This window comes from Rhinichthys klamathensis, unplaced genomic scaffold, assembly GCF_029890125.1.
Source record: "Rhinichthys klamathensis goyatoka isolate OS25496 unplaced genomic scaffold, OSU_Roscu_1.1 h1tg000119l_1, whole genome shotgun sequence".
NCBI lineage: Eukaryota > Metazoa > Chordata > Actinopteri > Cypriniformes > Leuciscidae > Rhinichthys > Rhinichthys klamathensis.
Genome location: NW_026606656.1, coordinates 1,684,245 through 1,709,790, shown reverse-complemented (window position 1 = coordinate 1,709,790; position 25,546 = coordinate 1,684,245). Strand labels below are relative to the sequence as shown.

Sequence of the window (25,546 nt, the reverse complement as noted above, 5' to 3'; positions counted from 1 at the left end):
GTGTGTTCAATCAAATAGTTTTCTCAGCAAATTGTACCAATATCCCTATATACTGTTTTTATATTAGACATCTTTTCACGTGTTTTATAATGGAGTCTAAACATCAGCTTGTTTACCGTACAGTTTAGACATGGGATAATAAAGTTAGTAAATAGAGCTTACCGTGTTACTGGTACAGCAAAACTCTTTAATTTTCCTTTTCCTCCCGGTTGGGGATGTAATCGTCTTCGCTGAAGTGAGCACTACGCACACGAAAATCCTTTATTCTGGATATTTTAGCTCCCGCAGAGTAGCCGATGGCAACCAGCCAACAACAAGCGCTTGCACCCCCTGCTGGTGAGATCGACTAACAGCAGATGGAGATTATGCTCGGTAAGCTGTCTCTAGTTATATTCGAAACAGGAAAACGGTGGAATCTGAACTTTGATCCCGACACATCCTTGTGTTCACAGCCTGGGAATTTACAAGTTCGCACTTTAAATTGTTAATTTAATACTTTTTACGTCGTTGTCAATCGATTGTGTAAACACTACAGCAGATCGGAACGTGCGCACTGTTGACGTTGACAGCAGCAGCGCGGATTGATAGAAATGGATAGAAAATAGTGCAGATTCAAACTGAGGTATGAATTTTGACCGGCGTGTTTTTTGTGTGGTAAATTAATCAAGCTTTGAAACGCAAATCATTTTTTCACGTAAAAACGCACAGTTTTGTGGCCCCGGAAAATAACCGGGAGTACCTTATTGAAAAACTTCCAGCGGCCAGAACTCTGACCAGGGAGGTGACAACAGAGTGGGTCAGTGTGTATGCACTATAGTGCTGGTAAGGATTGCATACAACTTCATGTCTTAAATGGGCGAACTAACCCTTTAAATTACATCCAGTTTATTAGCAACACAGTGCACGAGTGTGAATCCCGTGAATCCCGCGATATCCGCCTTTGATCTCACAGGTGTCAGATCCACTGCGAAAAGAGCGATCTGTCCGGCTAGCCTGCGCTTTTTTCACTCCTCCTCTCACTGCAGCCGCCTACTCTCGACTACATTTCAGGCGAGGCAAGGCGCATCTCAAACAAGCCTATTGTTTTGCTTTGAATGACGTCAGCTTTGATTTTCCTGTCAGCTGATGCAGTGGGCGTGTTTACGTCGCTGATGTAAACAGAAAGGACCATTTTGATCAGAGAAATCTAGAAGCCAGGGCACAGTCACTCATCAAAGCTTTTCTGATTTCACCTATGCAACGCCTTAAATAGTACTTGCGCCATGGACTTCTATATCAATCTGAAGGTGAATTTCCGAGGGAATGCGAAGAGTTTCTTGCTGTCTGGCTCAGAGACGAAGAGTTGGGAGTCTATGGAGGCCATGGTAAGCAGAGGATGATGATGTGATGTCAGTCTGATCACTCACCTTGATGCCGCAAAGCCTTTCACCCCGACGTCATCCGATGCCTGGCTCATGCGATTAGTTGACATCTGTCGTGACATTCGTTACTCCGTTTGCTGCTTCGATTAGCGCTTAATTATTTGGAAGAATGGGCCAAGCGACCATTTTGCCGAAAGCCCACGAATTCAACAGCAGCCATATTTATTTGTAATATAATACATTTTATCTGACGTGCGCAGATCTTCCATCAATTAGACCATAATTACAAAGGGGTTTGCCACACTGTGAGGGAATGTAACACATGTCACGTCAGTATATCCCATCACTAATCTCTTGGGTAATGTTGTTGACTCACTGACTGTCTCAAAACCTACTAAGCTCCCTCACTAGACAGCATGATAGCCGCGTAGATAACCAGAATGCTGTCCAGTTATGTTGCTCAGTAGGTTTTGAAACAGATATCGACTGCTGTCTGTTTCAAGCTAATTTTATTTGCTTGTCTATTTGAAAGCACTGTGTAAGTTAACCCTGTCAGTTTCGAGTGATGTAGACAGTCAGCCCTTCGCCTCGACAGACAGGGCATTCGGGGCATATCACCCTGAAGGGGTTTTCAATACGACTGTACGTTGCCCCTTCTTGCAAGGTTACTAAGTACATTAGTATTATTAAATACTGATTTGAGTTGAAATAAAATAATTACCCTACTTGTGTGGAGATCGCGAAGAGACAGGAAAACTAGCTTGCTGTGTAAAAAAAAGCCAGGGTTTCCGGATGAGAGTTCGGTTATATAGCCTTGTCGTGGGTAACGGTCGTTGTTCAAAAATATTTGCCTGCAGAAGGTCATGATTGGCCAGTCAGAATCCTATAGCATATAAATCTAATCAAACACGACCTATACTTTATTTGCAATTACACAGCTGGTCTTGTGTTGACTTGATATCTTTCCCTTTTCAGGTGAAGAGGTCATTTGGCCTGTGTAATTTACAACTGACTTATTTTGATGAGGAAAATGAAGAGGTGAGAGTGAAGAAGTACATATTTGGGATATTGTATGCATGTCAATGTTAATAACTTTACTTTTGTCAAAGAAAACATCTTAATGAATTGATAATATGATTAGTTAATATTTCTATCATAATTGTGTATGTGACTGTTTATTTCAGGTATCAATCAACAGCCAATGTAAGTAAATGGTCTTAATCTGTGTATAATTATACATTATATTTAAATTACAGAGAAGAGGTACATACACAGACACTGACTGGAACTATTTTTCTCTTTTCAGTGGAATATGAAGAAGCCCTGAAGGTAAATAAATGATGATTCTTCAATCAATGTTTTTTGTGTGTGGTTGTGTGCACATAACCTATTTAGAGCAGCGGTCCTTGACCAGGGCCCTCTGCAAATTTCCAGAGGGACCCCAATAAGATTTAAAATGATTTAAATTTTGATATATGAAAACAAACCTAATAGGCTTTATGCCGAGCGTCACGTGACCAAACCGGAAAACGGGTCTCATTGCATCCGCTTGTCAGAGAAAGTGTTAACGGCTGTAAGAACTAACTACGATATCTATGGATTTTTAAGGTAATCAGCTAACCTACTAAGTTCACTTTGTTATTGGTATTTTATGCTATTTAAATATCTAAACGTTAGTGTGAAGAAGAAAAATTAAAAAACTTTTAAATATCAATCTGTACATGCGAGGGACATTGGTTATGCTCATTTTTGCTTGCTCCTTTTAAGTTATCTTGAGTAAAACCGCAAAAAAATTCATGAAGCACACACAAAAGACCTGAATCGGAAGCGATGTGATCTGTTTTCCGGCTTGGTCTCGTGACGCTCGGCATAAAGCCTATTAAAATGCTTAAAGTTGCAGTCCGTAGTTTTTCCTCTTTGTCGCCATCTCTGTTCGAAATCTGCAATTGCAGTTATTCGCGTAATTATCAACTTTATGTGGGTTAAATGGATACTCTACTGGTTTTTCATATTAAACTATGTTATTCCCTTAACTAAGACGAGTTGATGCATACCTCTCTCGTCTCAGTGCGTGCACTAAATCGCTGTCTTGGGGCGAAACTTTGTTAGATCTTATCTCAGCCCTGTTCATTCAATACGTGCCAAGAAGAGAAGCGACCAAACACCTCCACGTTTTCCCTATTTAAATATAGTTACTAGAGTAGTGTAACTCGACCAAGAACGGTGACACAAAATAAAACGTTGCGCTTTTCTAAGCGTGTAAAATGGATAACTATATTGTATGGCAGAATACCATAGCAAGTGCTTGGGAGCACTTCGACTCGGCGCAGTAATATCATCTCTCGTGAAAAATCCTCTCCCCCCGCTCCCTCTCCTCCTCCCTCTCATTTCAACGGGAGCGGATTTTTCACGAGAGATGATATTACTGCGCCGAGTCGAAGTGCTCCCAAGCACTTGCTATGGTATTCTGCCATACAATATAGTTATCCATTTTACACGCTTAGAAAAGCGCAACGTTTTATTTTGTGTCACCGTCCTAGGACGAGTTACACTACTCGTGTAACTGTATTTAAATAGGGAAAACGTGGAGGTGTTTGGTCGCTTCTCTTCTTGGCATGTATGAACAGGGCTGAGATAAGATCTAACAAAGTTTCGCCACAAGACAGCGATGTAGTGCACGCACTGAGACGAGAGAGGTATGTATCAACTCGTCTTAGTTAAGGGAATAACATAGTTTAATATGAAAAACCAGGTAGAGTATCCCTTTAACTTAGTAAGTAAGTAAGATCCACTTTTGTTCTGACCAACTAAGGGGAAAAAAGCATTGCAGCAAATCGCGCTGATTAAATCTAACGATCGCTTATCAAATCAAGTCAAACCGTGCAAATTATACTTTGTTCTCAAATTGTTAATGTTAACAACATCAGCATTGCGAGACTACATTTAATTCCCTTCAGATATTATCCTAGTTTTCGCATGAGCCCGGTTGCAGTCTCTTTTTTTTTTCTGTAGCCACTCCGAAGTCCAAAGTCTTTTGCATTTTACAGCGGGTGAATCTCCAGTTGTCACTGATTGTCATTTGAACCTTGCTGGATCCGCCATCAAATTGATGTTTAATTATATCAAGTGCTGTGAGAAAAGGCTATAAATCTCCACCTCCAACATCCTCACACGCAATATACTACTACTACCTACTAGCCGAGACTCCTTCTTTATGTGTACAGATGTGACGTAATGACGCAAAGACATGCTCGAATCTCCCACGGAAATCCACCAGTACCACTGGAATTAAAAACATTATTACAAGCTTACCGTTTCGAATCGAGCTACGGCAAGCAGATAGTTTTGAACACTGGCTGGTTATGTACTTGCTCAAAAATTTATTTTGGATCATTTTTAACCCAAAAAAGTTACGGACTGCAGCTTTAAATACACTAAAATAAATAAGATGTCCAGTACAACATTAAACTGACATCAAATTTTGAGTTTAGTTTGATAGGGTGTTTAGAGTGTTATTGTAGAGTGTATTAAACTCATTGTTTTGCAGTCAACAAATGTCCAAAGGGAAATGCACCACATTGTTACACTGTGTTGTTGTTGTTGTTGTTGTTTGCAATTGTAGAGTGCAGCACGACAGGGGAACAGATTACAAATGAATGTGTATGAGACAAGGGGCAGTAGAGCCACAGTTCCAGGGCCGGGCCCCCCACCAGGGTCAGGGGTGGGCTTGGGCCAGGTGAAACCTGGTACTGTTGGAGAACCCAAGAAGGGATTCAGGCCTCCTCAGCACTGCCCTACTTTGGCACAAGTGGTGAGTCGCAAAATTCAGGCAGCAGTCCCAGAGGAAGGATTGGTAAGATTTTATAACCCAATGGTTTTGCACAATCACAGACAAAGCCACTGTTGTTGTATCAAATTCTACACTGCAGTTTAAGAATGGTGCGTAATAATATTATAAATAATCTATATTATAAAAAAAATCATGTTCTGATGCTAAAACCAAATAATGTAACTGAATTCTATTGTATTGATTTTTTTTGTGGTTTACATGAATGTGATATGCATCTGTTAACGGTGTCCAGATTGATGATCACCACAATTTCTACTATTGTAAGTTAATTACTTGTATGCCACATATTCTATTTCAATATCCTGCGGTTGTTTTAAAGGTAATTGTAAATGAACTCAAAGGTGGGAAAGCAGAGGATAAGACACCTCCAGCTTGGTTCACTTCATACATGGAAAAGGTATGAGAAACAAGACTTTAAAGTAGGCATGAAATGAATATTCAACTGTTGTCTATTGGTGTTATTGTTAATTATTCATCAATCAATGCTTCTATAATTTTTTCAATTTTGAATGAAATTGACATAACTCTTCACTCTTCATCTTCTGTTGAAAGTCATACTTCTGTCTAGTGACGTATGCTGGACTTCTCCAGTCATTTTGTCCACATAAATGCTACCCCTTTTCTTACAATCAACTGCAGACTCATATTTAGATCTGCCTCCATCCAATCAACAGCCAATAGACAGAACCAAGTCCCCACCATACTTTTTTTATTTTTCGATAATCCGTTTCACTCAGATGTACGTCGCAATACAGAAGAAAAGATTGCTATGTTTCATTGTAACTTTAAGAACTGACAAATGTTGTCCTGTGTCCCATAGTATTTAAGTTTCATACTGATCGTTTTTGCACTGGAAGCAAACCCTAATATTGCTAAGGAAACATTTGTCTCTATTTTTCTTTCAACAAAAATACAATAACTGCCACAGTTTAAGGACCAGGTGGTTAGGGAGGCAGTAGAGAAGATTTGTAGGGAGTTCTCTGGACAATGCTGCATCCATAAGCCAGTGGGACCAGAAGCTCAGGTTCCTGAGGTCACCTCATCCACTCTGCCTGGGGCCCCAAGTTCAGCTCCAGCCTGCAGCAGCTGCCGGGGCCAGACCGCAGGCGGCGGATACCAATGCAGGTTAGAGAGATCTCTGTGAGGTGGATGTCTGGATAAATATTTGCTCCTGTGGTGCATTTCAAAGGCAAACACACATATCATGCTTGTATGAGAGATATTATTTATAACTGGATGCCTGGTTAACTTTAATGGGTACCTTTCATTTTTTTGTTTCCCCTTGTATGTTTCATTGTGTTTGGTTTCTTTCTGCACAGTGTGTGTACCTCCTGCACTCTGTGTGAGCCTTGTAGCTTCTCACATGATCCAAGCCACAACCTTGTGAGAGCCAGAACTCCCCTGTCTATTCCTGAGCACGGCTCCCCAGCGCCAGACCACAGCAGGTGGGCCTTTGTCCTCTGCTGTTTGGGATGTCTTGCTGTTAAAGTTCAGAATAGGCTAAGTTGAACATATGTTGCTCTCTCTCTCTTAAGGTTCTACAGAAGGGGTGACCGGAGCTTTCGCAAGGCCGAGAAGCAGCGTCTCAAAGCGGAGAAGCGTCAGCTCAAGGCGGAGGTGAAGGAGATCAGGAAGCAGCTGAGGATGGAGAGGAGAGGGCTGCAGTGGAGCACTGCTGGAGAAGGGAGCTCTTCACCCGTCCTGCTGCAGCCACGTGCCACACAGGCAAACAGCCCAGAGTAAGAGCTTGCACCCCATTACCACCTGAGGAAGAGCATATTGAAGGAATAGTTCACCAAGAAATCCTATGCTGTTATTTTTTTCTGTGGAACAGAAACTAAACTCTTTTTATAAATTTTTTGGAAGAATAATTTCTGCCATGATGTTTTGTCCCAAATGTGAGAACTGATGCTGTTTTGGCAGCGTTTACCATTTTTAGTTTTATGTTAAAATATCAACTGCATAACATGATGTTTTGATGTTTGAGAATAATAGAATCTATTGTACTGATATCAGAAAGTTTTTTTAAATATTTTTTTATTATTAATAATTAACTACATTTAATAGATAATATAAAAATTAAAAACTATTTTTATTTTATTCGTTTGGACTTCTTTGGAAAGAAAATAGTATTTTTATTTAGCAAGAATACATTAAATTGATCAAAAGGGACAGTAAAGGTATTTACATAAAATAAATGGTTTTTTGAAGTGTCTGTTCCACTATGTCAGTCCCACAAAGGAATAACATCACACCATATTAATTGGCTGAACTGATCAGATCAGTTTAAAATGCAGTTAGTGATGATAAGATGGCATTTAATTTATACAGTCTTGGTTGCAGTCGTCCTAAACGTCCATGCCCGCTGGCTGTGCCAGCTATGACAGCTCTGCTCCTGGATGAAAACCTGCCTGATGGATCACGTCTGCGTCCTGGGACCAAGTTCATTAAATACTGGAAAATGAAGAACAGTGGCAGAGTGTGCTGGGACTCTGAGACCAAGGTACATTCTGACTCCTCAACAGACACACACAAATTCCTAAACACATATAAAAAATAAATAAACATATATTGTGTCCCATTTTGACCTCAGTTGAAGTTCATGTGGGGAAACCTGGCAGTGGGCTCAGGCGAAAGATGGCGGGAGGTCGCAGTGCCCACTCTACAGCCAGGTCAGGTGGGTGTGGTCAGCGTGGCTCTTTGTGCTCCGACATTGGAGGGCACCTACACGTCCCATTGGCGCCTGGCACACAGAGGAGAGCAGTTTGGGCCGCGTGTTTGGTGCAGCATCGTTGTGGATCCACATGCACCTACAGCCATCTGTGCTGACGGGCTGCTGGTGTCTCCCTGTGTCACCCCTCAGGTAAGACAATGGTTCGAAGACACCCCCAGCCACCCCAGAAATCTTTATATGTGCAGTAGGGATGTGACGGTGAGGATATTTTCCCACCAGTTAATTGATGTGTGACAATACCAGTATTGTCAAATCGCTAATTTGAAGGCTAAAGTAAAATGCGAATGTCCGCTTGGGCATTTATAATGGTGTGGAGCAGAGCGAGCGTTTTTTCATAGTAATGAACTGAAAACGCTTGCTCTATTATGCTCGCTCCGCGCCCGTGGGGACGTGTGGGCGTGCGCATTTTAGTTTCTTTTTCAAATTAGCGCCAATTGGGGGGCGGATTGCCTGAATGGTGAGTTCATTAGCCTATTATTCTTAATGAAAAACACAACAACAAACCAGTACAATGACAAATTTGCTTAAATAGGCGCTTTTACATTTTGCTTTGACACCAAATATTGCTCCATCATCTTGTCAGTCAGCACCTCGCTCTCGTGATAAATGAAATCTGACTCCTGCTGCTGATCTGTGCTGCAACTCTCGTTCAGCTCACAATTATTAAGCAGAAACGTTCAGTTTTTAACTGTAGTGTCTGTTCTCTAACTGAACTAAATGATTTTATTACAAAAAACAAACAAATCGACAGAGGGGGTGGTGCCGCGGTGGGCAAGTGATGTAACCGGTGTTGCCTCTGAACACCGGTAACACCATCCACCGACTATCGTAGCAAGCCTAATGTACAGCTATTCTAATGTACCAAGGAATATGTAAATTGCTCATATCAGTGTTATTATTGTTTGCAAAAACTAAATGAAAACATTTTTGTTAACTGAAATTAAAAACAAACTAAACAGAAGAAACACAAAAACTGCTCTAAAATGTATTTTCTTGACTCCAAAACTAACTAAAATATAAAACGGGCAAAAATGAATTTTAGTTTGTTTTTGATACATGATATGTTCTACCACTACATACAACTTGAAACCTTTGGCAGCCCCGAAATGATTAAATTACTAAAACTAAAATAACAACTAAAAAACTGAAACTAGAACTAGCCATTTTCACCCGCTTTGGTCCTTTCAGGAGAAGTCTTCCCGCACTCTTGAGAGGGAGGAGAAATGCCGGGCTTCAAGGGATCAATTAGTTTTGTCCGTGAACCAGGACTGTGATCAGGAATTCTACATTCCATCTGTGGATTTACTCACAGCTCAGGTATGCGCAATCGGCATGATTCAGTAATTCCATCACATTTGTTGTGTTTCTCATTATGTTTCATGAAGAAACTTTTGACTCCATTGCCAATTTCACATACTTTCTTGCCTTTTACTTAGGACTTACTGTCTTTTGAACTGCTGGACATCAACATTGTGCAGGAGCTGGAGAGCGTGCCCAACAACACTCCTGCAGGTCACTTTAAAACTGGAATAAGTATCTAATGTGTTCCTTGGATTGCTTTTAATGGTAATGCTTATTTATGTTGAACAGTAAAGATTAGATAAAAACTTTTCTTTTTTCTCTCTCTCTCTCTCTCTCTCTCTCTCTCTCTCTCTCTCTCTCTCTCTCTCTCTCTCTCTCTCTCTCTCTCTCTCTCTCTCTCTCTCTCTCTCTCTCTCTCTCTCTCTCTCTCTCTCTCTCTCTCTCTCTCTCTTTTTGTCTGTAAATGTATAAAGACATTACTCCTTGCATATCGCCTTTGCCCCATGATGGACCTCTTCAGGAGAAACCAACATTGGGGCTGATCCAAGAAGAAACAGAAGCCCAAGGAGTCAGCAGCATCCTGGGTAAAGTTTACAGCAGAACATTTCTTCACTTTTGTCTGTATATTACTGTCAATGATTACGTAGCTGTTTATATTTCTGTACTGTCTCTGATGTCTTATTCACAGATGTGGCTCAGGGGACAGAGTTAGAGGGAGTCCCAGCACAAGAGAAAGGACAGGAGAGCATCACTGGGCCTCAGTTTGTCAGTCCATCTGTTATTCGCTCTCTCACCCTTGAAGTGGCAGAGCATGGGACCCTGTGTGGGAGATTCCCAGCTAAAGGTTTGTGGTGGGAATATTTACAGTACTTTTCATAATAGGTGCAAACCAGTCAGTTTCTGCCTGGCTCACTTGAAGTCAAACTGTGATTACATCACATTTACTTCTTACTCTGTACAACCAATAATGTAGAAAATATTAATTGTTACTTTTTTATTTTAGCGTTGACCTGGCATAAAGTACTTTTAATATGTCTAGTAGGCATTTTATTTTACATTTACATCTATTATACCAAATCAGCATATTAAAATTATTTCTTAAGGATCATGCGACACTTAAGACTGGAGTGATGATGCTGAAAATGTAGCTTTGCCATCAAAGGAATAAATAACATTTTAAGATATATTAAAGGGTTAGTTCACCCAAAAATGAAAATTATGTCATTAATGACTCACCCTCATGTCGTTCCAAGCCCGTAAGACCTCCGTTCATCTTCGGAACACAGTTTAAGATATTTTAGATTTAGTCCGAGAGCTTTCTGTCCCTCCATTGAAAATGTATGTACGGTATACTGTCCCTGTCCAGAAAGGAAATAAAGACATCATCAAAGTAGTCCATGTGACATCAGTGGGTTAGTTAGAATGTTTTGAAGCATCGAAAATACATTTTGGTCGCTGCTGACGTGTCTCTGGTGCTTCCGTGTATTCGGGCTCAAATAAATATGGCTGGGCAAAAAAATGCAAGTCTTCCTCTGTGTCAAAATCCTTAGACATGTTTGCGAAGATTGTTTTGTTTACAGCGTTCATCTCCCTCAGACTGGAAACGAAGCTCGGGCGCACCAGAGACACGTCAGCAGCGTCTTACGTCAGCAGCGTCACTGAACGCGGCTCGACAACAGAACCGGAAGACAATACAATGCTGAATAAAGTCGTAGTTTTTGTTATTTTTGGACCAAAATGTATTTTCGATGCTTCAAAACGTTCTAACTAACCCACTGATGTCACATGGACTACTTTGATGATGTCTTTATTTCCTTTCTGGACAAGGACAGTATACCGTACATACATTTTCAATGGAGGGACAGAAAGCTCTCGGACTAAATCTAAAATATCTTAAACTGTGTTCCGAAGATGAACGGAGGTCTTACGGGCTTGGAACGACATGAGGGTCATTAATGACATCATTTTCTTAATTTGGGTGAACTAACCCTTTAATATAGAAAACAGTTATTTTTAAATAGTAATAATATTTCTCAATATTACTGTTTTTACTGTATTTTTGATCAAATATATGAAGCTTTAGTGAGCATAAGACGTTTGCAGTTTTTGTGAAAGTTATAAGATTATTTACCTTTACATTTTTAATGATTTATTTACATTTAATTTTTGCCATTTTAAGTGGTGCGCCCAGCCCCCCAAGGTTCAATGTCACTTTGTGAGAGGAAATCAGAAAAAGTTCCAGAAACAGGAAACCTGTTAATGTCTGCTCCAGCCCCACTGAAAGTAGAGACGTCACGAGTCTCCAGCTCTGCTTCACCACAGACAGAGACCGCTGGGACGGCTGCTCCCCTGCTGACGCTTCCAACAGATCTCATTAGCACAGGTAACAGGGCATTGAGAATACTTATTTCCCACCACTTTATAGTTGTATTTGTAATCATCAGATGATTCAAGTAGTCAACTTCTTACCAATCACAGTAAATTGTCTAGTCATTAAAGTGATTTTTCTTATGTTCAGATGAGGGTCACGAGTCTGACATCGAGCAGATCCTGGTGGAACCTGCAGGTGGAGATCTGGTAGAGGAGGGAGAGGAGGAAGTGGATAAGAAAGAGCAAGTTAAAGCGACAGAAGCAGCTAAGGAAACTCGCAGCAGAACTTCCTCTGCATCTTCAGAAGACTACATCATCATCCTCCCTGATTGCTTTGACACCACCCGTCCACTAGGAGAGTCCATGTACAGCTCAGCCCTGTCGCAGCCTGGAGAAGAGCCTGCAGAGGGAGACAAACTAGAATCAGTGGAGACCGCAGAGCTTCAGAGCGCCGTTGCTGCTGCTGTTAGCGTGGATGCTAATGACATGCTCTGTGCCTCCCAGACTCTGGACGCTGTGCCGCTCACCCCTGTGATTGTAGTGGCACCCCGGCCCTTTGTCAAATCCTGGTGAGTTTACACAGGGGCATGTGTGCAGTCAGAGGTCATTTAAACTAAACTAGTGATGCACCGAAATTTGGCAACGGAAAATATTTGACCGAAACAGCATTAAATTGATAAATAGGTCTGAAGGGTTGTAAACATTTCCCGAAACACTGATGTTCAATTAGCACTTCTCCGATGATGCATTTTGACCATGTCAGCTTCTATTTTGTGCTCACAACGTGAATAAGCTACAACGGGTATACACAAGCAGTGTGGACACACATCACTGTGACCAAAAAGCATGTTAACGTAGCAATATGTACAATTTGTTCGGCTGAAACATAGAGGGCAGCTCATTCCGAAGAACTTTACTATGACTGGTTTAATTTAACCTAGAACGACACTATGAAAAAGTGTTTAATTACAGAAATTTAATCGATCAAACTTAATTTTCAGTTCTGTTTTTCGGCAAGATGTAAACTTTAATTTCGGTTTTGGTGTTTCTATAAAACATCAATTTCTGTGCTTCACTAATTAAACCTTGAAATACATTTTTTGGGGGATTTTCAACAAAGAAACGTTATGACGTGAAATGAACACTATTAAGATTCTGCACTATTTCTTCTATTAAATTTGTGACATTGTATATGTGATCAAGTTTTTGTTTCCATTTGAAGCACACAGATGTTGCTTGTTCCCTCACAATATCCTGCCCTTGAACTCTATATGCACAAATTCCTTCTTATTTATTTCTGTCTAGATTTCTTACACCACATTTGATAGTTCATAGCTTAATGTTATTGATGTGTAAAATTTTGCTTTATTATTTTGAAATGACTTCAGCACAGAGACACAAGTGCAGACAGATAATGGAGCAGAGGAGCAGGAGGGGAGTGATACTACGGAGCCAGGAGATAAGGAGACAGGTGAGTGAAACATCTTGGGATATTAAAGTAATAATCCACCACAGGCCATGAATTAGTGCATTTTTCTATGATTATATATGTGCATATTTATATATATATATATATATATATATATATATATATGTGTGTGTGTGTGTGTGTGTGTGTGTGTGTGTGTGTGTGTGTGTAGATTCTGAGCCTAATCAACCTGACCCTGAGAACTCATTAGCATCTGCCAAGTCTGAAACAGAAGAGCTCAGGTGAGTTGCACAACAAAACTATTCGCTCACAAGACCACGGAACTGCACCCAGGTCAATCATTGCATTGAATGCTTTTCTTTCTATCACTTGCATTCTCACTCTCTCATTCATGTCTTTCCTCAGGGCCAATAGCATCACTGGTGGATTGGTGAAGGGTGCCCTGTCCGTGGCAGCATCTGCCTATAAAGCTCTTTTCACTGGTCAGGCTGGGTCTGAGAAGGTGAGTTTGAGGGGCCTTTCAACAAGTTGAACTTCTTTTATCGTCACACAGCATTATTATGATAACAGTGGCAATGGTGCAAGATGCTGAAAAATCTCTTCCGTCCTCTATTAAAAGGAAATAGAAATATTACTATTGTATATTTCAATTTCAATTTTGTATATTTCATTACTTTCATATTTAAAATTGTTTTAGTTTTACTTCATCTAAAGATAAAGTTTATGAATAATCATGTTCTGCAGGACTGATTTTGATCAAACTATGATAAACTAAATTAATGAAGCAGCACATTTTATTTCACATAAAAGTGAGAATTTAAAAATACCATTTATCAGTGATAATCCAAAGTCAGACTCACATTTGGGACACAAGTCATGTGTCACACTAGTAAAACCTTTTTTTTTTTTTGTCTGTGTAGCTGCCAGAAGATGCAGCTTCTCATGACGCCATGATGGCTGTGCTGGTAGAGATGGGCTTTGGTGACCGAGCACTAAATCAACGTCTGCTGCAGAAACACAACCGAAACCTGCTGGATGTGGTAAACGAACTGGTGCAGATGACCGACAATGACTGGTACACGACACGCTATTAAGATGCTGGTCAACTATTTTGTTTCTCTTATATCGGTTTTCTTTTTTTTTGGTTTCTCTTTCTCTGTGCAATCAGCAGCTCATTCCATGATACAGACTCTTACGTTCCATTTGGGTTGTAAAGATAGTGTGTGTGAATCTGTCTGCTCCTAAGTGTAATGGATAATCATTAGAGAAGCAGTTCATCACCATAATAACTGTGTTTAAAGTTTGTTGTTAGTGGGCATTAATGTTTTCACAGAGATGGTCATGGGTAGCTAATGAACACTAATAGGTAATTATTATTCCAAAACTATCCAAGAAATATGTCATGCTTTTATTGAAATCTTGATTTGAAAGAACAGTGTATTTAACCACAAATTATTCTAATAGGTAAAAATGAACATTTCTGATGGGATATTTTCCATATTTAAAGAGTTTTGTGTTCCCAGGTTTTTGGAAAAGTGCAATAGATCTGGCTTTGTGTGGACTGTCTTAATCATCAGCCAAGACCAAATAGAGAAACTTTGAGGCTTCTTCAGAGTTTAAAGTAATTAATCATCTTAGCATAGACACAAGATGACAATTTATTCCTTACTGGAGAAGTCAAGGTTAAGTTTAGTGTGTGAATGTGTGTCTTTTTTTCTCTCAGTAATTTTAAGCTGTTATTGCTTGTAATACATGTGGAAATTATTATTATTATTTTGAAGACCATTGATTCATTTCTAAAAGGTCCACAAAATAGGGCACATACTGCACTTTGTGAATGCATTGCCATTTAAATATCTGATAAACGTCATGGCTTGAAGTAGCAATGCATTTGAATAGTTAAATGGATTGAAATGGGCAGTGTAGAGTGTTTTAATTTATGCTTTAAATGGTTAAAGACTGCAAAGGCAATCATGACATATTTAACTCCAATTTTAAATGTTGAGACCCATATAGTGTGAGACAAAAAACTGCTTACTGTTCATTCCAAAAAATCCAAAAATCGAATCATACAAATTATATATTTTGATAATTAAATAGCTCTTGTATTTAGTGATGAAGAATGTATCTCGGCACTTTTCTTCAATGGGAGATTTTGAAGCTACCTACTGTCAAGAGAGTGGAAAGCATTCCCTATAAATCATTGAGCATCTCCTGATTTGCTCTCACAAGTGGTACATCCATAATTTAACTGAACAAGCACCTACTTGTTTTTCTAGAGCTTGGGTTTATTTATGTTTTAACACATTCTTTAGGAAAGCTGTAGTTGGTCTTGGTGCTTGCAGCGATCAGTGGAGGTTCTGGGTGAAATTGTTTGGATCATGTCATTGTTAAGCATAATCTGTGGAGACAGATGCGCTTCACTCTGTGTTTGATGCCTGAATGGAGTAATCATAGTGTCTCTGCATCTAATGTACACATCTGTCTGTAATAAATATCCTAATAAGTCTTACTTTTGCTCACTGTCTTCCATAACAGTCCACCACACATCCCATGGTATAACTTGTTTTATCTGGGTAAAACTATATTAAACACACTACACCTAATGTAAATATAGACACTGACATGTGTCTTTTTCTTACCAGGGTGGTAAGTTAGACATAAAAAAAGTGCCGAAGGTAAAATGTCACAGGTTTTGTTTTGTGTGCTGAAAGTTAAGCACGCCACACTAAAATCATCTGCATTTTGTGGGCGATTTTCTAGCAATCCAATGCAGTTTACAAAAAGTGAGTGGATTATTATTATTTTTTTCATCCATTGCCAAAAATTAAGTAAAAAAAAAGTTCATGTTTAGGTTAATCTGTGTATCTTTTTATTTTGATAGGAATGGATGAAAAAAGATTAAGCAAAAAATACTTTTTGTCAGTTTAACCCCGATAAGAATATGCAGTACATTATACACCCCCTTGGTCTTATATATATATATATATATATATATATATATATATTACACACACACACACACATTCAACAGTTTGGGAAAACTGCACTATGGATACTTGCTGGCCATATGTGGTCTTAAATGCAGATGAATGCAGACATTTGGAGCAAATTAACCATACGCGTTAAGATTGCTCACATAGTGGAAATTATGATGCAGAAAAATGTTGCAGAACACTTTAGTTGCCAATAATACATGTGCCAACAGCTCAGAAAAGTCACATTACTTGGAAAATACCATACCATACCAAACACATGTCTTTACAAAGAGGACATGATTCACAATGAAAAGCTTGTTCCGTATAAATTCCATCCCATGTTACAGAACTGAGCAATGAATGTATAAAGAGATTCAGTTCGTGTCATTATGACAGGAGCACCAACGGTGTGAGGATCCTACTAGAATTGCTCCATTTATATAAAATTGCTTTTATTCTTTATGAAACAAATGCCACGTGACAACTCCACCAAACAGCAACATGTTATAATAATAATAATAATAATTTGTTACATTTATATAGCGCTTTTTCTGGGTATTCAAAGCGCTTTACATGGAAGGGGGAATCTCCTCAACCACCACCAATGTGCAGCATCCACCTGGAGGATGCGACGGCAGCCATACTGCGCCAGAACGCTCACCACACACCAGCTTACTGGTGGAGAGGAGACAGTGATGAAGCCAAACATTATATATGGGGATGATTAGGAGGCCATGATGGACAGAGGCCAAGGGGCAAATTTGGCCAGGATGCCAGGGTTACACCTGCGTATATAAGACAGACACATAAAATAGTGTAGTGTATGTTTGTGGCTGGACCTCTAAAAGTCACTCTTTTCGACATTTAAGACAACAGTGTTAACAACAAAACATAATCCCCCATTTAAACCCATTATCCCATTTTTGTTAAGTATTTTTTATCGCAAAGCTGGTTGGTAACTAGGAATGTGTTCTAAGATGGGTTTTTTTCAGTGTCTTGTTTTGTTCCCCCTTTCAGACTAAAATAACAGATGGAAGAGATCACGCTTTAGTTATTTTAATGACAGATCATGCTTGAATGTAGTGAACAGGTTTGATATAAATATGTGTATACAACATTTAATTTCTCATAGGTCTCCTCTAAATTATATTATTTTTGCGAGAGCACAGCTTTTTTACCACAAATAACTGGGAATGGCCTCACCAAAGCCTGCAGGCAATTCAAAAAAAGCTTTGCATTGCTACTGATAGATTCTGGTACTAATAAGTTAAAAATGAAACTAAAACTAAAAGCTACTATTTGCACTTTGTACGACCAACTGTCAAACCTCAAGGCTAAGATATGCAAACCTGCTTAAATTCGCATTTTAAAAATGATGCACACCTGAGGTGTAACAGCCGGAGTCAATTATTATGCTTATACTATGCTTAACAAACATCAAGACATTGTTTTATTTCAAGACATTTGTCAGATTTTTGACCTTAAAACACTATTGTTTGTAGTACTACATTCATATGCATCTCATCCCAAGACTGTTGCCAATTTCAAAATGTCATTTTAATAACAGAGACCCAGGGGCTATTCACACAGAACACTTTTTTGATTCCTCTACACTACTTTTCCATTATTTTTGTAAGTAAACATGCGCTTTGAAAAAACTGAAATCATTTGGCGTAGTGGTTTGGAACTGTAATGCAGTCAAGACATACATGAAACCACTTTAGCTGTGCTTGAAAATAATTGCACACCTTAGAACGCTCGTCATCCAATCAGAATCAAGATTTCAACAGTCTCATAATATAATTACTTTTATTATTTATGAAACAAGTGCCACATGCAGCAAAACTCAAGACAATAAGGCAACAGGCCAAAAGACTGTAACCAAAATATTTGATACATTAAAGAAGTGTAGTGTATCTTTGTAGCAGGATCTCTAAAAGTCAATCTTTTCAACATTTCAGCCAAAGCATGTAAGAATCACAGAGTAAAGAAATAAACTATAATCCCCATTTAATTCTATATTCCCATTTATTTTAATAGAAGTGCATGCGGACAAAGATACGGTAAAAAAAATCTATTTAAATTCCACAACATTATCAAGACAATGATAATTGGCAAAGAATAAAAATTTAGTAAGACTCGAGTTCCTACATTTTTTAACAGTTGAACCCCTATTAGAATATACAGCACATTATGTATCCCCTGTGATCTTAAATCATTTCTTGAAAAAAATAATTCATTAATTACTGGAAAACATTCTAAGTCCCAATCCCTGTTTCAAGCAAATGCTTAAAACAATGTTCAATTCAACAGTTGGGGAAAACCTGCACCTGAACATCTAGCAAAAGAATCATATGCAGTTAAGATTGCTCACATACTCAATTATTATACATTATGTTGCAGAACACCCAATGTCCCACAAATGTGTCATCAGCTCAGAAAACAGTCACATTACTAGGAAATTGAAGACCTCATACCAAAGAAATGTCTTTACAAAGAGGACATGATTCACAATGAAAAGCTTGTTCAGACATTAAAAGTATAAATTCCATCCCATGTTTACAGAACTGAGCAAAGAATGAATAAAGATATTCAGTTCATGTCATCATGACAGGAGCAGCAACGGTGTGAGGATCCTACTAGAATTGCTCCTCTTATATATTTTGCTTTAATTCTTTACGAAACAAGTACCACATGTGACAAAACTCAACACCAAACGGCAACATGTTATAAGACAGACACATAAAATAGTGTAGTGTATGTTTGTGGCCGGACCTCTAAAAGTCACTCTTTTCAACATTTAAGACAACAGTGTTAACAACAAAACATAATCCCCCATTTAAATCCATTATCCCATAATTGTTAAAGTATTTTTTAATCGCAAAGCTGGTTGGTAAGTAGGAATGTGTTCTAAGATGATTTTCAAGTTTTTTTTTAGCTGTATAACTGGAGTGTCTTGTTTTGTTCCCCTTTCAGACTAAAATAACAGATGGAAGAGATTATCATGTTGTAGTTGAATGTTCTATTAATGACAGATCATGATTAAATGTAGTGAACAGGTTTGATATAAATATGTGTAAAACATTAAATTTTTCATAGGTTTCCTCTAATATATATTATTTTTGCGAGAGCACAGAGCTTTTTTACCACAAATAACTGGGAATGGCCTTACCAAAGCCTGCAGGCAATTCAAAAAAAGCTACAAGAAAACTAAACCTAAAAGCTGTTATTTCCACTTTGTAAGACCAACTGTCAAACATCAAGGCTAAAATATGCAAACCTGCTTAAATTCCCATTTTGAAAATGATGTATATAGGAGCACAAAATAAAGCCAATTAAAATAATGTAATCCCTGATTTTGTACCTGCAGTAGCCCCAAACACTAATACTCCTTCTTAGGCCTGAAAAACAGCTTCTTAGTGAGCATGGACGCGAAACAAGGCACCTGTTTTTTGCCTATAGCCAAGCGATCTTTGCAGTTTTCAACACTGCGCAAGGAAACTTTCCTGTTGACAAGCGTCAGGATCTCAGTGAACTCCAGTGTGGAACCATAACGCCTCAGGATTTCACACAGATCCTGGATGTACCACGAGCCATTTACAGTCTCACGGTGAGAGTAATATCCTGTAAAAGAAGAAGGAAACAATGTCAATGACTGTTTAAAGTGTCACTGCTGTGAAATCAAGGATGTAAATTGCATCAAAGCCATAAGTACATAAAAGAACACATTTAGCAAATCTTCACACTGACCCTCAGCCACTGAGTAGCACATAAGGAAGTCTGCTCCTGCTGGAAGGGTGTAGAGCACCCCCGCATCTACCACCACACTATTGACCGCTTGACTGTCCACCACATCCATTGGTGTCACAGGATCATCATGCTTGTCACCACGACAAGCCTTGTGTTTAAAGAAGTTTACATTAGATCTGGATTAATACTGCATTATTACTGTATTTATACATTGCAAAATACATTTTGTGAATAAAGGCTAAATTACCTGCAAGATGAAAATCTTGGGTTTCCCTACAAGGCTATGGCACATATCCCCCTTGAACAAATCAGTGATTTCTTGAACTTCAATCTTCCCATCATTAGCATAGATGTGGCCGTTTTCCCCATGACTTAAAAAGACGCAAACGAAACAGTCTGCATCCACATGGTTAGCAGCAGCAGCTGAAATCAAAGGAAAATAAATAGAACCTAAACTCCATTCGGAGCATGCTGTGACATACTGCCGATTTTCACAGAAAAACCTTTTGACTTTCCCTCGGCCCGGGTTATAAAAAGAAATTTGATGAACTTACATCAGGTTGAGCGATTATAGCAACTAGTCAGTAAAAATGTTTGTGTGTCTGACTACTGGTATGGAGAACTGATATTTAAAAATCGTTTTATTTTTGCACATTTGTAACTAAATTAGATTATACTACTACAATAAAATTCATTATAAATATTTTAAAATAATTATAAATATATATTTAAAAAGTGAATTTAAGTAGTAAAGTGTAAAAATTGTCAACCATCTGTAATCAACGGAATGCCAAAGATGCTGCTGATTAACCTCTGTATTGAACCTGGAATATTTAAGTTTGACTCGCATTTCTCAAAACATGTTTGAAAGAGAAAATATTATGGTACCTTCTTTGATTTTGTCTAAAACTTCATCCCGTTTATAATCATTATAAGCCTTCACTTCAAAATCCAGCTCTTGAAATCTGACAGATATGAAAGAAAATGGACTAAGAATGTTAATCATTGTTCTGTTACTTTAATCCAAGACAAGAAAATGACTTTCTTCATCAATCAACATATCTTGTTTTGCCAAATACCTTCTAACAAGGTTCTGCCTGTCTGCTTCTGTGCCAGAACGGTTAGGCAACATGAGCTGCCAGTAGAAACGTTCCTGGTTAAAGATCAGAGCCATTCCTCGCTTCTTGTGATTCATCTTATACGCCTCGTTAGGATCCAGACTATATACACTGACAAATGATATACATTTAAAATGACAAAAATAAATAAATACGAGTTGCTTCAACTGTACAATTTCTACATGGTTACAAAGTATCTTTATTAAGGTGTTACCTTTGATTAAAGGCATCAGGCTCTGTTATGTTCTCTCTGACTGAAATAAAAGACAAAAATCAAAATCAATTTTTTTATTTTATTTGGTTTGCAAAGCAAGCATATGAAAATTTTCAGAGGATGTAGGCTATTCATGCCACGAAGATTTAAACCACACAGACAAAGATATTGGACTAAAGGTTTATATTCTTTCTAATGGTTGTATTGTAGAATGAAGATCTAAAGTTCAGTGAACATACACTGAGGTCATGCCTCCTGTATTGTGTATTAAGCACCTGGTCAGGCTAGATTTCAATGGCTACAAACAGGTTTTCAAGCATAGCAGAGTTAACATAAGCAAATGCAATATTTATTCTTTCCAGTTCTTTCTTTTTTGCACATTCTGCTACTCGTATCATATACGAGTTATAAACTAGATTCAGTTCTACCTGTGAGTCCTGCTGAAGCGCTGTCCTTCTCCACAGCTCCTAACAACAACAACAACAAAGAAACATTTGTAAGCACTGGGGCTTAAACGGTATAAGTATGAATTCAGGGTGGCTATTCAGCGATAGTAGTCCGGTTGAAAATCACATGTTATGTGTATGATCGTGAAATCTTGTGTTTCATGTTTAGACAATACTACCTACTTCAGGTGTTGGAATAAGGAAATGGAACCTTCTCATAAACAAAATTCACTGTGTAAGTTACACATATTGAAGTTATTTTTTTTATCCAGATAAACCTTACCGGATTCATCGCTCTTGACTTGACTTGCCATCGTTGATTCTGCGGAGCGAATTTGTGTGAAATTGAGGAGAGTTTTAACTTCAAACTAACGACAGCAAGAGCAGACCTGAGTGACTAGTCAGTCAGCAAACACAACAGTTAACCTATCACTGGGGCACTAAAATGTTAACCAATCACAGGCGACTACAATGTTAACCAATCATAGGTCGCTAAAATGTTAACCAATCACAGGCGGTCTGTCGCGGTCGAACCTTTGGTCGGACTGGTTGGACTCGGTTACAACTTCCGCTTTTCTTTCTTTCTTTCTTTCTTTGCAATGTAATGTAATAGTGATGTATAGTGAATTTATCAACACTGACAGGTTCATCAAGAGAGTATTTCAGAGAGTCGTATAATAAAGTATAGACTAGTAAAAATAATACAAAAAGTACTCTCTTCATTTAGTATAATTTCCCATATATATATATATATATATATATATATATATATAAAACAATTTATTATTATATTATTACTAAACTTCTCTTTTTGTGTAATTGTCCTTTTTTGTTAAAGCAATAATTTGTTCAAAGATTTAAGGGAATAAAAAAAGAAGAACAAATTAAAATTATTTTATTTTTTTGAAAGGCTTCAAAGAAAGCCATAACCATGTTCATTAATTTAATTTACAACATGCAAGACACACAGCAAAATTTAAAATTGCAACTTCATGAACTATTTTGTAGTGCGCTCAAGGTCCTAATTGAACATATTACACTATTTAGCTCTGACAAATAATATAGAGTAGAGGGGGGAGGGGACTGGAAACAAAATTGAAAATGAAAGAGCACTTAAACTCCTACTCCCACTACAACACCCTGTTGAGTTTGTTCTTTTTTTTTTTTTTACATTCGACTCATTACTCATATGTATCATAAAATAGTGTATCTTTTTATTGTATTATCTGAAAACAATCTTCACTAGTAAAAGTCAGTGGGACCAAACAAACAAGCAAAGATTTGTTTAGTCTCTGTTTATATCATTTACTGTCAACTGGACTTGGCTGCCATATTTCATCTGTTTGGAGCCTCATTAATTATAGAATTTTAGGTTCACTCAGAAATACTATTCATAGATTTCATAAATGTTATCATTAGATTTGTCTACCACACTTTTATTCTCTGTAACATTCATAGTGACATAGTCCTCATCAGAGTCATCCGTGACCACATTGACATAGTCCTCTTCAGAGTCATCCATGTCCACATTGACATAGTCCTCTTCAGAGTCATCATGATCCATGTTTTTATCATTAAGTTGAACATTTTCATAATCATTCTCATCATCATCATCATCATCATCATTTTTTTTGTCATAGGATGTACCTGCATACATATTAACTGGACCTAGAGACATTGCATAGAGATGAAGAGACATCATTATTAAATTAATTGATATAAAAGCAGTGTCAATGGAAACAGCCAGATGTTTTTATGAAATGTTACCTCTTTTAAAAGAGCACTTAAAATGAGCTTCCTTTTTCCTTTGCTTTTGTCTCCTCTTGACCAGGAGGATGATTACGAGGACAGACAGTAAGAGCAGCACAGCTGACACCGCAGCACCGATGACAGGAAGCAGGGAGGCTGAGACAGACACACAGTTTAGAGTTAAACTTTCAGTACCAGCAGTCCAGATTGTTTTTAGGCTCTTACACATTAATACCTTTGATAGTGATGACCAGCAGTTCAGAGGCAGACGAACGGAAGGTGCGTGAGGACAAACTGACTTCATAAACACAGCTGTAGTTTCCTTCATGGGAATAATCTGCCTCAGGAAAGGAGAAGGAGGCAGAGAGATTGACAGCTGACTGAAAGTTGGTGATATTTGAGTCCCTAAACAGGTAGAAGAAGCCTCCAGGATACTGAGATTCAGTGGAACAGATGATGGTGAAACTGTGGCCCCAGGTGATCAGTGGCCCCCGAGGCGCCACGTCAAACCGCCCATCAGGAGCAATGCGGGGCAAGCTGGGCTGCTGCAAGTGCACTAGAAAACAAAAAGAATACAGTTATATGGTTACAGAGCCTCAAGCATTAAATTCAAATGGATTTAAATAAAAATGGCTTCAACAACAACTGCATCTTCTCAGGAAGATCAGCAGCACAAACTCAAAAATAAGACATCAACACAGAATTAATTCACTTTCATGCATTTACTGTATAATGTAGGCAATGTGACAAGATTAAATACTCACCTACAGTGATTTGAACAGTGTTACTCCAAGGCGACTTTATAATGGTGTTTTGGTAGGAGTAATTACAGCTGTAGATGCCCTGATGTGAGACGCCTACGTCAACAAGGTTGAAAGTCGCACTAGATACGTGTTTCTCGGAGGACACAGATGATCCATTTATGAAGAGGTGGAATTCAGCATCAGCATTGCATCTTGATTTAGGTGTTGTGCATCTGAACTGAATGTTTTCTCCAGGAGAAACATCTGCATGTGTAGTGATCAGGGAAAGAGTGGGCTTCTCCAGGTCACCTGTAAAAGAAATATACATCCATTTAAAATGACTTGTTAAGATGTGATGAAACACATTACGCTTAATGTGATTTCTATTGCTCATTTCTCCCATAAAAATAAGTCAAGATGCATGTTTCGTCAAGAAAAAAATGAGTATTCACTTCAAGTTCCTCCATGTAAAGAAATTCCTGAAGAGGGCAGTGCAGTGTGGTGGCTGAGCTGGAACCTGATAAGTTGTGTTTCCAGGGGGGAACAATATAGAGCACATGCAGGTGAAAAAGTTTGGAGAAGATCTCAAGGACTGACTTTCACACATTTAGCTCAAATTCAAACTTGAAGACGCAACTGGTTTGAACATTAACTTAAATTATGTTGATGTAAAATATTAACTTTGAAGTTGTAAAATGCCAGTATTGTCTTTCAGCTTATTTGATGGAATTTTTTTATAGTACTGATTGATGCTAAGCTTTGTATGATTTGTGTTGACCAATTATTTGAGTTTGAAAGGTGTGTTTTAAGTTTGTTAACATTTATAATTTATTGTCAAGGCATTTGATTTAGTTGATTATACTCTAGTTATATGGTGACGGTGAATGAGATGTTAAATGTTAGTTTAAATAATATCTTTATTTATATTAATGTATATTTGTTTTGTTTCAATCTATCTTTTAAAGATTATCTGTAGGGCTGAGCAAATATGGGCAGAACTCTTTACTGCCCTAGTACTTCAAAAAGCCTTTTAAAGGTACATGTGAATTAAACGTGGCACAATTGCCTTCATCATCACAGTATGTTAATGCCTATCTAGTGCAAGGGATTTCATCAATATGCGGATTAAGGACTTTTGGGACACTCCAGGCACAGGACGGTTCTGTCGGGAGAGACAGAGTCATTTGCACCTCAATGACACGTCTGCACCATTTGCTTTACATGACATATGATTTCAACTACATACTGTTTATTTACTAGTGTGTTCTAATATGTAATTATGTCATGTTTGGTCTCATCTGACAGTTTATACACTGAAATTAATGGTGGTGAACTTAATAGACATATTAAGTATCCTAATGTACAATCTAGGTACTATTGGTTAAACATGCATTGAGGAGAATATGTTAATGTTCTTCTCCCCCTCTTAATCACCACCCATTTGCCTCATCTTTTAGTTTCCTGTAGGTTTGTTTCGGTGTTGGTATTCCACTCATGTTTAA

The 25,546-nt window shown here is 38.2% G+C and overlaps 3 protein-coding genes across 4 annotated transcripts in view; 1 reads left to right on the top strand and 2 right to left on the bottom strand.

Annotated features, from left to right (window-relative positions):
• Positions 1-1,133: 1,133 nt before the first annotated feature.
• On the top strand, positions 1,134-14,759 carry nbr1b (NBR1 autophagy cargo receptor b). 2 transcript variants are annotated; one of them, XM_056255201.1, is made up of 21 exons: positions 1,134-1,364; positions 2,337-2,399; positions 2,546-2,564; positions 2,668-2,690; positions 4,984-5,172; positions 5,531-5,608; positions 6,140-6,336; positions 6,531-6,656; positions 6,747-6,950; positions 7,555-7,714; positions 7,805-8,074; positions 9,134-9,262; positions 9,382-9,457; positions 9,721-9,831; positions 9,936-10,091; positions 11,427-11,630; positions 11,766-12,186; positions 13,006-13,088; positions 13,258-13,327; positions 13,452-13,548; positions 13,967-14,759. In XM_056255201.1, the coding sequence occupies exons 1-21, from the start codon at positions 1,263-1,265 to the stop codon at positions 14,138-14,140; spliced, it is 2,952 nt and encodes a 983-aa protein (XP_056111176.1). In that variant the 5' UTR covers positions 1,134-1,262; the 3' UTR covers positions 14,141-14,759. The 2 variants fall into 2 exon arrangements, with proteins under 2 accessions (XP_056111176.1, XP_056111175.1); XM_056255200.1 differs by having other exon boundaries at positions 4,984-5,214.
• Positions 14,760-19,242: 4,483 nt separating this feature from the next.
• Positions 19,243-21,992, bottom strand: LOC130088448 (caspase-6-like). The gene is made up of 8 exons (XM_056255199.1): positions 21,836-21,992; positions 21,535-21,573; positions 21,107-21,146; positions 20,854-21,003; positions 20,663-20,739; positions 20,022-20,197; positions 19,775-19,922; positions 19,243-19,648 (listed from the first exon to the last, which is right to left on the bottom strand). The coding sequence occupies exons 1-8, from the start codon at positions 21,864-21,866 to the stop codon at positions 19,407-19,409; spliced, it is 903 nt and encodes a 300-aa protein (XP_056111174.1). The 5' UTR covers positions 21,867-21,992; the 3' UTR covers positions 19,243-19,406.
• A 752-nt stretch (positions 21,993-22,744) lies between these two features.
• The window catches only part of LOC130088395 (deleted in malignant brain tumors 1 protein), a 44,681-nt gene continuing 41,879 nt past the window's right edge, over positions 22,745-25,546 (bottom strand). The window contains exons 15-18 of the mRNA XM_056255113.1: positions 24,066-24,353; positions 23,537-23,857; positions 23,320-23,457; positions 22,745-23,220 (exon numbers count right to left, since the gene is read on the bottom strand). Of these exons, the coding sequence (XP_056111088.1) occupies positions 22,940-23,220; positions 23,320-23,457; positions 23,537-23,857; positions 24,066-24,353 (1,028 nt within the window). The 3' untranslated portion in view covers positions 22,745-22,939. The remainder of the gene's footprint in view (positions 23,221-23,319; positions 23,458-23,536; positions 23,858-24,065; positions 24,354-25,546) is intronic.